Below are 12,500 nucleotides of genomic sequence, written 5' to 3'. Positions count from 1 at the left end.
TCTCTCTCTCTCTCTCTCTCTCTCTCTCTCTCTCTCTCTCTCTCTCTCTCTCTCTCTCTCTCTCTCTCTCTCTCACCTGCCTGCTGCTGCGCCTTCTTCAGGTGGGGGCAGGCCAGGACCACCGTCGCGCCCCCGCCCAGCTAGGTCCAGCGCCACCGCCACGCCCACACCACCTGCAGTAGATGGGCGTCAGGGTGTGTGGGTGTGTGAGGTCTTTATGGAAACCAAACAGAAGATAGGCAAATTCTACCAAACTTTTTCTAATACAGGCACGGTTAAGATTCCAGCAAGCCAAAAGTGATTGAAGAAACTACAAGAAAAGAAAATAACTCACATATAGGGAAAGGGTGGAAGTGTGCTCCTATGATACGTCTAGTGGAAGGTAACTGGGTAGAGGCACAAGGAAGACACCACGACCTACAAGCCATCTAAAGCAGAAGAAGAAGAAGAAGAAGAAGAAGAAAGAGGCTGTGTGGGTGCAGAAGAAGCTTAAGCCCTCTCTATCCCCTGCGATCTTGTTAGCAGATGGAGAGATGAAAAGTCCATCACCAAAACCCTCCTTTCCATCACTACCATTACCACCACCACGTCACTGTCGCCATTATCACTGTCATCACCAAAAGCACGTCTCCTCTAACGCTCCTTTATTATCTCGTATTTTTCTAGTGTTCTTTTGATGTTATTATGGTATTTAAGGGTGTTTTTCTTCAGGATTGCAGTGATAGTTTGGACATCAGAAAAACCCAAATAGTCATCCCTGTGGGTCTTGAAAATTTTAAGGTGAAAGTTCAAAGTGTTTAGGAATACAGGTCTTGAGGAACAAAGCAATAACAAACAGCAGCAAATATGTCGGTTCTTAGGAGGCTGTTTGTGATAAGCTACACTATCTAATCTAAAGGAAGAGATGTAGGATAGTAAAGGCGAAGGCTCCTCCCCACCTATCGCTCCCTATATCAGTGACTGACGGGAAAGAAAGATAATGCTTGTGACATTTTTTTTTTTTCCAGGATTATCACCATCTTTATCAGTATCGCTCCCATTACAGCATATCGCAGGGGTGAACTAGACATTGCCTCCCACAGCCTCTCTCACACATCCTTCCTCTCACTCTCACCTTTGTTCTCCTTTCTGCCGTCTCCTCCCCTCCTCTCCTCCTCCACTTTCCTCCCGTACATCAGTCATGCCTCACCCAGATCCTCCTCCTCCTCCTCCTCTTCTTCTTTCAGTCTCTCTCACCCTCATCATTCGCCGTCACCACCACAGTCTTCCCCTCCAGCCTCTCCGGCGTGCTGCAGGGGCGGGCGCTGCTCCTGTTGGCGTGACGAAGAAACACCGCGTACAGCGCTACCACCACCAGCAGCACCGCCGCGCCCGTCGCCGCCACCTGCACCGCCACGCCCGCAGCCCATGTCGCCGCCACCCACCACGACTCGTCCTCCTCCATGGGCCAGCTCTGCGTCAGGTCTGTTTGAGGTTAGGCAATGTTGTTACGTCACGGTGATGCTATGCTCAGGAACAGTAGGAGGAGAAGGAGGAGGAGGAGGAGGAGAAAAGAACAAGAGCTCACATTACTTTTTTTTTTTTCGATGGAAGAAGGAGGAGGAGGAGGAGGACAGGAAGATAATGTAGAAGACGACGACGAAGCACAGGAATAGGGAAAAAGAAGGAGAAGACGACGACGAAAAAGTACAACAACAACAGTAATAATAACAACAACAACAAGACCACAATATATTCTCTCTCTGTTATAGAAGAAAGATGGAAAAGGAAATAGAGAAAACCGATGCTGTCTCTCGTTGCTCGCGATGAACGAAAAGAAGCTAGATATTGTATGCTATCAGAAGAAGGAAGAGGAGAAGAAAGAAGAGACAAAGATAATACTCGTGCTTTACAATTGTTTCCATTCACACTGCCCTAGTATTGGTATTTCCATGGAAATTTTGTCCGTGAGGCAAGCGTAAGGGTTATGTATAAAGGAAAACAGGCGTGGATGCGTTGAGTTTTAAGGGACACTGTGAGAAATTTGATACCTGTTGATCGGGAAACTCGTCAACACTGATATACACCTGCTGGAAGATGAGGTGCGGGGCGGAGTGAGGTGTGGTTGTGATGAGGGTGACGTGACGTGAATGCATGCTGGCGGCAGGAAGGTAACCGTAATGTACACAGTTATTATCATTTTTGTTGTTATCGAATATAAAAAAGCATATCATAAAAAAATGGGATATTGTAGAAATAACCTTAGCCTACTAATTCACAGACACTGATTGTTTATTTATCGGCAAAATAAGACTATTTTCCAAGTCGTGATCTACACAGTGAAGGGATCAGCAGTGAAATTATTATAATGAACTGAATAAGTTTAAATTTAATCTACACTAACATACGAGTAACTTAACCTAACCTAAACTAACCTAACCTAACCTAACCTAACCTAACCTAACCTAACTTAACCTAACCCAAACTAACCTAACTTGAATTAACCTAGCTCCCAAGTGAAAGCGCTAATGTTATTACAGTGTTATTCAAAAAAATATTCTTCCAAACTCTTGATGCGCTTAGTATATGTTTCAAGAAACTAACCATGACAAAAAAATAACAATGATATTTTACTGTTACTGAGAGTGTTTTATGTTCAGAGTCTCTCAAAATTTTACTCGAATTATTATACAGACTAGTGCCACACAAATATGTAGGACAGCAGTAGTATTATATGACAGTTTGCCCTCTCTCTCTCTCTCTCTCTCTCTCTCTCTCTCTCTCTCTCTCTCTCTCTCTCTCTGTTACAACATTATACAAAAATATTGGGTAGTAATGTATTTCATAACAAATAACACACACACACACACACACACACACACACACACACACACACACACACACACACACACACACACACACACACACACACACACACACACACACACACACACACACACACACACACACACACACACACACACACACACACACACACACACACACACACAGAGAGAACACAATAACAATACCACTCACCATACTTCATGTTCTTACTCCCGTGAAGAAAGAAACACCTGTGAATATTCCGTACTCGACAGGTGACTGCTCCCACCTGTCTGTACCACCTGTCTGTACCTGACTGTACCACCTGTCCAACCCCGCCCCGCCACTGCCCCGCCACGTCACTGATAAGGCGCTGTCCTGGTGTCGCCTTAGTCACCACGCTATCTTATCACTGGTGGGGATTACTTTGATTAATTATTCAGCGTGGTAGAGTTGGCAGGTGTGTGTGTGTGTGTGTGTGTGTGTGTGTGTGTGTGTGTGTGTGTGTGTGTGTGTGTGTGTGTGTGTGTGTGTGTGTGTGGTACGTACATATTCACTATCATCCTCACTTGAGTATGTACATATGATACTGATTTAGTCATTACATGGACAAATAGACAAAGAGGCGGACAGATAAACAAACAGGCAGGCAGGCATACAGACAAAGTACAGGTGGGTGTTGCTGGGACGTTTATTACTAATGTTACAGGTACACTCGATGAACAGCATCCAGGGGCGCACCGGATTGCGTTCCTGACCAGTCAAAGCTCGGGAAAGTCTTTGCAGAAGGAGGTACTGGAGTCACTGCGTTCCTTGGGCCCCTCCTTGTCCCCTGCCTCCGCCGCTGCCTCACCGCGCTGACGCTGCACGCAGAATGGCCACTGATACACGTATATGTACACTCGCTATGTGTTTATAGACATGATTAAGTTTGAAGTATATACTAAGGTTTATGGTACCCGTGTTGTGCTGTCAGGTATGCTAGAATGTAAGGTGAAATGTAACAATCTAACCTTAAGCTGAAATCAATCCAAATCTGATACTACTTAAGACAGAGATTACCTTAGTATTACACGAGACAGACTTCCTCACTTATTTCCCGTGACTAAATGTTGTAACTGATACAGATTCAGGAGAACTCCCTATACTCCCTAAGATACATGGCAGTCAGCTCCCCTCTACTGTAGGTACATGCGTGCCACCACTCTTCTCCTTCAGCTTCAGAGAGCCGAGTAATGCATTGTTTCAGCTGGGACGTGGAGATGGTAAACGAAAAGTACGAATTCTTCACACGACATGCGTACGTTGCGACAAAGAGAGAGGCTTCGTGTTGGTGGAATAACTGAAAAGAACCTCGAACTGCAACTTTGGCTCCGTCTTTCATGAGGAGCAGCGTTCACCGAGCGTGCTGTCTGCGGTCCCTGGCCTGCTTGCACGTGTAAGGACAGACAGAGAAAGGAAACAAGACGGGAGGAATCATAGCAAGGATGTCTGATTTCGATAAGTAACAGAGAGGGAATGAAGACAAAAGTAACCGCCATGTAAAAAACACTAATAGTAGTAGCAACAGCAGCAGTAGCAGCAGCAGCAGCAACAATAGTAGTAGTAGTAGTAGTAGTAGTAGTAGTAGTAGTAGTAGTAGTAGTAGTAGTAGTAGTAGTGGTGGTGGTGCTGGTAGTAGTAGCAGAGAGAGAGAGAGAGAGAGAGAGAGAGAGAGAGAGAGAGAGAGAGAGAGCTGGTTTAGTTAGTTGCCTAGGCCCTAGGTTGTAGCGAGACGAAGGCGGCAATGGGACGGTGTGCTGCGGCCCAGAGGCTCAGCAAACCTGGACTTGCGTAGTGTGAGTCTTGGGGCACAGTGGGTCTGAAGGCGAGGCGCGGCAGGACACTGTTATTACTCCTTGCCGCCCTCTGAGGCCTGCGTGGCGTTGTCCTGCGGCTTATCCTCGTGGATGCAGAACCAGGGCATGCGTTTCTGGAGCTCCAACCTGAAGAAGGAAGAGATGAAGCATATATTACCAAGATTCAAGAGATTTTTTTCAAGGGATATCTGTAAGAGATCCTTAAGTAGAGAAATGTTTTATATATTAAGGATTTTTTTTTTCTTAAGTGGCTTTAGTTGTTTATTTGCGTATGGTGGTCCTCCCGCTCTCTGTGTTGTTGTTGTTGTTGTTGTTGTTGTTACTGTTGTTGTTTCTGTTGCTGTTGTTGTTGTTGTTGTTGTTGTTGTTGTTGCTGCTTCTTTTGGTGTCTTTATTGCTGGTGTTTGTGTTGCTGTAGTTTGTGCTGCTGTTGCTGATGTTTTGTCTTACAGAAGTTAACGATAGTACCATACACACACACACACACACACACACACACACACACACACACACACACACACACACACACACACACACACACACACACAGACTGACCTGTACTTAGGGTGATTGATGGCGTACACCCAGGGGTCAATGCAGGCCACGGTCTTGCAGGTGCAGGCTGGGATCATGGCTACGAGGGGTGTGATGAGCGACCTGCAGGAGAGACACAACCATTAAAAACTCTCTCTCTCTCTCTCTCTCTCTCTCTCTCTCTCTCTCTCTCTCTCTCTCTCTCTCTCTCTCTCTCTCTCACGGTAACCAGACTCCCAATCGACCAAGGCCCGATGCTCACCTGTTTCCGAAGCAAGCGATGAGCGCCACTGTCACGTACGGTAGCCACGAGATGGAGAACAGGAAGAAAATGGTAATGGCTACTTTGGCAATACGAATTTCAGCTGACTTCTCTTGTTCTTCCTTTGTCCCCACCGTCCTCAAGTTGGTCACGTTCATCTTCTTGGCCTAAGGGAAGAAGCAGGAGTTTGTATAGATATCACTTTACTTTTCCCAGTGCAGTCCAATTTGTTACCAGTTTCTAGGTGCCTCTCTATATACAATGGTGACTGTGCTTTGAGTGCTTGATATTACTATTTCGAGGGTATGTGCGTGTGATGTGGGAGGGTGGAGAGAGGGAGTGGTGGTGACGATGTAATGGTGGATGTTATAGGGGTTGTAGGGGGACCTGTCGTATAGCAAGTGTATCTGAAACTGTCTCTGTCGATGTGTGTTTCATGCGCTCTCTCTCTCTCTCTCTCTCTCTCTCTCTCTCTCTCTCTCTCTCTCTCTCTCTCTCTCTCTCTCTCTCTCTCTCTCTCTCTCTCTCTCTCTCTCTCTCTCTCTCTCTCTCTCTCTCTCTCTCTCTCTCTCTCTCTCTCTCTCTCTCTCTCTCTCTCTCTCTCTCTCTCTCTCTCTCTCTCTCTCTCTCTCTCTCTCTCTCTCTCTCTCTCTCTCTCTCTCTCTCTCTCTCTCTCTCTCGTGGTGTTCCTCAGGGGAGCAGTCCATTTCTCTTTTCATCCTAACATGGCATTAGAACACCACCTAGCGGAAGCACTGAGGACTTTCTGTCACGCTCCTCACACACGCACCTGCGCCCTCATCGCCTTCTCGTGGGCGCTGACGTGGCTGAAGATCTGACTGTAGGACATGAAAATGACGCTGGCAGGCACGCAGTAGGCGAAGAAGAAAATTGAGGCCACGAAACCTTTGGTGCTGCTGTCCTCAGTAAGGTAGTCGAAGGTGCAGCTGGTTAGGAATCCCTCTGCAAAGACGTAGAGTGCAGCTGTGCAATTTGTTCAGACAGGCATACAAACAGACTCTCACTTACAGAGGACCATATTATGAAACACTTCTGCGCCGCACCTCCACCACTTATAAAAGGCTCTAGGTGAAGTTACACTATTTTTTTTTTTTTTAAGGTCGTTTTTAAGGTTCTAGTGACGGATTAACAAGATTTCTTCATTAATAGCTGAAGAAACGCTCGTGAGAATCCGGCAAATCATCTCTGTGGTGAAAATACTCGTGGTGAGAGAGCAAAGCATTTCAGAATACTGGCCAGAGACACAGAAAATTTGTAATAGACGGGCAAATAGAAGGATAAACAGGTAGATACAGAGAGACACAAAGCATACAGATATACAAGCAATCAGACAAAGGATAGACAGACACACACGAATAAATAGACAGACAGAAAGGCAGACGATTAACAGGCAGAAACAATCAGACTAACAGGCAAACAAACAAACAAACAAACATGCATACAAATAGACCCAAAGCAAGACAATAAAAAGGAAGATACAAACACATAAACAGAAAAAATACAGACAGACAGAGAGATAGATAGACAAGCAAACAGACAAACACTATAGACATACAGACTGAAGTACCGACAGACGGACAAACAGACAGACAGGCAAAAATACAAAAACAGAGAGAGAGAGAGAGAGAGAGAGAGAGAGAGAGAGAGAGACCGACTGACCGACCGACCCATCCCACCACCCTCCTCTCTCGCCATCTCATCACAAACAGGTGACCCACTAATTACTTCCGTGCCCGTCACCTCACCTGGCACGAACCTCCCCCAGATCTCCAGGTAGGGCAGGATTGTCCAGGGCAGCGCGTACGCCCACGTCATTATCACAATGGTCATGGCGACGCCGCGGGAGAACTTGGCTTCGAAAGGCTTGGCTATCGTCCTGTGGGAAGGAAAGGAAGGCAGGGAGGAAAGGAGGGAGGGAAGGAAGGAGGGAGGGAAGGAAGGAGGGTATGGTTACTAGGATATTCTAAATTTCTCTCTCTCTCTCTCTCTCTCTCTCTCTCTCTCTCTCTCTCTCTCTCTCTCTCTCTCTCTCTCTCTCTCTCTCTCTCTCTCTCTCTCTCTCTCTCTCTCTCTCTCTCTCTCTCTCTCTCTCTCTCTCTCTCTCTCTCTCTCTCTACACACAAACTTCTTCCTCCTCCTTACTTGTATCTGTCGTAGGCGATGACGGCATTGGAAGAGGCAGCGCCTACCCCGGAGAAGGCGCCCATCAGACCGTAGATGTCGCAGCCCAGCTTGCCCCACACCGGCCCGTCATTGAACGAGTTGAGGATGAACACTGGAGTCTTGAGCATCATGATGAAGTCCATGAGAGCGAGATTGATGACGAACATGTTGGAGGGCGTCCGTAGGTTCTTGGATCTGACGGGAAGGCAGGGGAGGTGGTGTGGTCAGCGCCAAGGAAGCTATTTATTTATTCATTCGTTTACTCATCTATTTACCTATTTATTTATTTATCTATTTACTTATTTACTACAGGTGAAGAAGACTGCTACAAGGGTACAAGGAGTAGAAAAAGCCTGCGTTCCTGCCGCTCCTAAAAAAAAAAAAGTTTAATAGGAAAAGTTTCAAAATGTTCGCCAAGTTACATCCGAAGGTGTCTCGATGCATCTTTCTTGTGTCGCGGAGAGGGAAAAACAGAAACAGGCAGAGATCACCAGTGAAGGAGATGAAAGAGTGCAGATACTGTAATTATTGACTGTTGCATTAGTGAGGTAGACACAGTATGGCAGAGAGAGAGAACAGAAAGTCTTGAAAGTCATGAAGCGAAGCCACAGCAGGGCGGGAGAAATGTAAATGGCAAGTTCAGACACTTTACAGGGGAGAGTGAGAGACCGAAGAGATCACCAGAGTGAAAATTATATAGTAATAAATTCTTTATATGAAAGAAAAAATAATCAAGTGCGCATGTCATATTTTTCGAATATATTACTACGCCATTTGCATGTTTACGACAGTTGAAAATACGAACATTTATGAGCTACATGACTGCATAAGTTAAACAAGCAACAGCAAATATGTGCGTGTTTGCGAAGCTGTCTGGAACCTCATTCTAACCCTACGGGAGCTATTTAAGATGAAGCGATAAGGGTGAGATAAAGATAGCACAGTAGAAGACTCTGCCCGCCCACCACTCCCTCAATGGCGGCAGGATAAATGTAGGTATAGTTTTACTGCACGAAAGAAAACCATCTCCCGACGTACGTACAACGAAAGCAAAGAAAAGGATGGCAACGAGAAGATGAACTCACGTGGCGAAGATCCAGATGACGACGCCATTACCAATGACTGAACAGAAGGTGAAGATGATGTAGAAGAATCCCAGCGTGTAGTTGAGGAAGGGGTTGGGCGCCTCGAAACTCCTCCAGAAGGGATCAACGTACTCCAGATATTCAGGCGGCGTGTTGTACCCAAGCATCTTGATCTCATAGCGCCTCTCCGCGATCAAGCCGTCGGCGGGCCCTAGGGTGGGCGGAGAGAGAGGGGGCGTGGCGATGTGTTGGTCAGAAGAAGGAAAAGAAGAAGAAGAAAAGGAAGAATAAAGCTCACAGACTTAAGTAGAGGAGTGAGTCCGTCGAATGGCGAAGAGAGACGTGGCGTGATGCAATGGTGAAGAAGAAGAAGAATGAAGCTGAAGAACAAATTGAAAAAAAAGAAAAACAGGACAGAAGCTGATAAGAAACGGTAAGAAAGGGAGTAAAGAAGGAAAAAGTTAGAGGAACAAGAAGAAAGGACAGGCGTGGGGAGGATGCATGAGTAAAGGAGAAGTTGAAGAAGAGAACAGAAAACGATTAGAAAGAAAGAAAAAAAAGATAAGTGAGAGAACAGACATAGAGAGATTATAATGGTGAAGGGAAAGCAAAGAAAGAGGATGACAAACGATACAAAAATAAGAAAAAAGGAAAAAAGAGGGGAAGAGTGCGGGCATGGGGTGATGAATAAGTAAAAAAAAAAAGAAACGAAGAAAGAGAACAGTAAGAAATAAGAGATACGGAAAAATACGGAAATTTTAAATAAAAAAAAAGAGAAGACAAAATGGAGGGTGATGTACTGAGAAAGATATTGAATAAGAGAGGACACGATTGCTAACAGGAAAGAGAAAAAAGAAAAGGTCTGAATTGGGGGTGGCTGCGGCTGGAAGGCTTACCAATATGGGGCTAGGTCCGGCGCTGTCTAGAGTGTCGTTAAGCATCCCGGGGCTGCTAGGGAGCTTCATGGTTGTGGCCGTTCTGGGGGAGGCGCGAGAGACCGAGTATGAGGACCGAGGAGAACACAGCGAGCAAGGAATGATGTTGGTGGTGATGGAAAAGGAGGAAAAAATAGTGGTAGGAGTGTTGTTAGCTAATAATGTAAGTATTGGTCGGTCAGTGGACTAACATTCCACTCACTGTCTCTGTGTTTAGCATTTTTTCTCTCAGTCTTCAAGTCCTCTGGTGTGCTAAGAATCTATCGGTAGTGAAGTTTGGTTTGTTACTAGACTGTCAGCAGATCAGAGGACTTATGGTTGCGGTATAACGTAAACCACAGTGGAGGTGAATGTGGGAGTAAGAGATGTTGTCCACTCTACTACAAACCTAGCTCTCTCTCTCTCTCTCTCTCTCTCTCTCTCTCTCTCTCTCTCTCTCTCTCTCTCTCTCTCTCTCTCTCTCTCTCTCTCTCTCTCTCTCTCTCTCTCTCTCAGCTAGATTACACAACCCTTTCAACACCAGTTTTCCTCCGCGCCTCCTCATATCTCATTCCACCTATACGCGTTACTCCATTCCACACACTCCAGTCCACACATGTTTCTCGGACGTCTCATGTCCATTATATTCAATCTCTCAATCTCTCTCCGCCTCCTGATTCCATACTCCAAGTTTCAGCCTCACAGATGGACGGATATAGATGCCAGTATCTCTGCACCTCACACAACATTCTTTCTGCATCCATCCTGAGTGATTTACATTTAAATATTCTACCCATATACTGATACATTTCATGCCACAAGGGCGACGCATCTCTCCTATCAGCAGAGAGAGACGGAATCTTTTGGGAGAGGTGCTGGGATGCGTGAACGATAAAGTATGATCATGGTCGCTGTATAGACTGTCTTGGGTGTTGTGTGGCGGGTGTGCAGCGACGCTCGTTCATCACACACCAAAGTAATTTTGCTGGCAGTGACAACAACAACTTTTCCGAACTGCCTGCGTTCTTTCGGGTCAAGATTTACTTCGACCTACCATCATACTTTGCAACACATTCATTTCCTAACTTTTCATCCATATGCAGAGGGGAAAAAAAAACCTGTATATGAGTGTAAACCATTGAGAAAAAGATGGCGGACTTTTATCGATGTTGGCCCTTGGTGCTGCGCCACTCACCTTCGGAGGGTGTGCTGCAGGAGGGTGGTGCTTCGGAGGGTCTGCCCGTGATGACAGCGGCGGCGCGTCCCCTCGTCTGCTGTATATACCTGCAGCTCCCCTTCCTAAGCTCATTACCTGCTCTTTGTATTTCCACCTCCATCATCATTGAGGTCACGTGGCGGGAGGATCAAGAGTGCCGGGAGGAGGAGGATGAAGAGGAGGAGGAGGAGGAGGAGGCAAACTTATAGTCTTTATAATGGAAGGGCTGTCTTATTCTTTGGCAGAAATAAAAGAGAATAATGAGGAAGAGGACGATGAGGAAGAGAAGAAAGGAAAGAAAAAAAGCTGGAAGAAGAACAACCCGCGAAGCTATACAAAATGGCGGAGCTCGTAACAAGAACAAGAATTAAAACGAAAACAAGAAAATACATAAAGTAAAAAAAAAAATCAATAAAATACAAGAAAATTACCATAAGAAGGAAACAAGAGAAAGAAAGAAAGCAAGGATAGTGTTATGGTGGACAAATATGAGCTATGGTGGAGTGGGTGAGGGAGTGGAGGGTGTATTATAATGTGATTTAGGTGTCATTGCCTACGTCTTTCCACCTGCGGGATTCCACAAGAAGCCTTAATGTTTGATTGAGTTATGGGCCTTTTGTGATAAACCTCGTATGGTGATTCCTTACGTCACTTGTGTGTGTGTGTGTGTGTGTGTGTGTGTGTGTGTGTGTGTGTGTGTGTGTGTGTGTGTGTGTGTGTGTGTGTGTGTGGTGCTTATTTAGTTGTATCTTACAGGGCCTGAGCTGCAACAGTATGATCTCAGCTTCATATATACATTTTTCCAGTCTCTCTTTGCTGATATTACAATCAGCGAATGCCTGTCTTGCGTCGGGGCTGCAAAGGCTACTCAGGGACCGCGCGTTACGTTAGGCCTCTCAGTAGGCTCAAAAAATTTACACACAGTGGTGGTATCCCGGCTGGTTCCCTTCAGCTGCCTTGCGGTGAGAGTCGGAATAGAGTCAAACTGCTTTCGTAGGGAAGCCGCGGGGTAACGATACCGTGTTTGTAAAAAGACACTTCTGCACTACCTCCTTTGACGAATTTGCGTATGAGATTCTGTAAGTTTCGCGTTTTAAATTTACATATTTTGCTATATCGACACCACTTAAGCCCAACATGTGAAAATCTATGATTGAATGATATCACCGTGACTTGTCTGCCTCGCACTCATCACTACATGCAGCACAGCATGAACACAACATTATGTGTTTCACCCCGAGAACAGAGCCGATCACGCGTCACCACAGGAACAATGAACACTACACTGATGACTTACGCAAAACAGGTCATTGTTGCTATAGGTGTGAGTGAGGAGGAGAGATGCCACTGAGAAACCAATAAGTTAATTTGTCCCTGCCTATTTCTTATGCTTGCTGGGAGGCCGTAACTAAAACGCGCTCTCCAAGTAGCCTGTGCCACCGCGACGCAAGAATGACGCTTGCTGACTGTATATTCTCGTTTATCAGATTTTTATATTTCCATAGGGAAGATTTATCATATATATATATATATATATATATATATATATATATATATATATATATATATATATATATATATATATATATATATATATATATATATATATATATATATATATATAATTTTTTTTAATCATCC

At 45.3% G+C, this 12,500-nt stretch overlaps 2 protein-coding genes and 3 long non-coding RNA genes across 9 annotated transcripts in view; 3 read left to right on the top strand and 2 right to left on the bottom strand.

Moving 5' to 3' along the window:
- The window catches only part of LOC135110312 (retinol dehydrogenase 14-like), a 13,109-nt gene extending 9,938 nt beyond the window's left edge, over positions 1–3,171 (bottom strand). For 2 of the 4 annotated variants that reach the window (XM_064022527.1, XM_064022526.1), the window contains exons 1-2: positions 1,237–1,375; positions 77–173 (exon numbers count right to left, since the gene is read on the bottom strand). Coding sequence is in view for 2 of the 4 variants with exons in the window: in XM_064022525.1 (XP_063878595.1) it covers positions 77–173; positions 1,237–1,464; positions 3,019–3,028 (335 nt within the window). In the remaining 2 variants the exon portion in view is untranslated. Of the gene's footprint in view, positions 1–76; positions 174–1,236; positions 1,465–3,018 lie in introns of those variants that run through there. The other 2 variants (XM_064022525.1, XM_064022524.1) reach the window with 2 other exon arrangements.
- Positions 1–12,500, top strand: part of LOC135110752 (uncharacterized) — a 35,622-nt gene that overhangs the window by 20,810 nt on the left and 2,312 nt on the right. The window lies entirely within an intron of this gene.
- Positions 1,110–1,887, top strand: LOC135110314 (uncharacterized). The gene is made up of 2 exons (XR_010273184.1): positions 1,110–1,462; positions 1,597–1,887. It is a non-coding gene; the product is annotated as an uncharacterized LOC135110314 (long non-coding RNA).
- Positions 3,094–3,884, top strand: LOC135110313 (uncharacterized). The gene is made up of 2 exons (XR_010273183.1): positions 3,094–3,220; positions 3,515–3,884. It is a non-coding gene; the product is annotated as an uncharacterized LOC135110313 (long non-coding RNA).
- Positions 3,479–11,360, bottom strand: LOC135110310 (opsin, ultraviolet-sensitive-like). Its single transcript, XM_064022522.1, has 9 exons — positions 10,839–11,360; positions 9,626–9,707; positions 8,730–8,940; positions 7,624–7,839; positions 7,227–7,357; positions 6,251–6,423; positions 5,461–5,627; positions 5,220–5,321; positions 3,479–4,790 (listed from the first exon to the last, which is right to left on the bottom strand). Exons 3-9 carry the CDS (start codon positions 8,894–8,896, stop codon positions 4,697–4,699), a joined length of 1,050 nt encoding a protein of 349 aa, XP_063878592.1. The 5' UTR covers positions 8,897–8,940; positions 9,626–9,707; positions 10,839–11,360; the 3' UTR covers positions 3,479–4,696.

This window comes from Scylla paramamosain, chromosome 20 (assembly GCF_035594125.1).
Source record: "Scylla paramamosain isolate STU-SP2022 chromosome 20, ASM3559412v1, whole genome shotgun sequence".
Taxonomy (NCBI): Eukaryota; Metazoa; Arthropoda; class Malacostraca; order Decapoda; family Portunidae; genus Scylla; species Scylla paramamosain.
The sequence above is the reverse complement of the archived record's forward strand: the minus strand, read 5'-3'. Positions and strand labels throughout refer to the sequence as shown.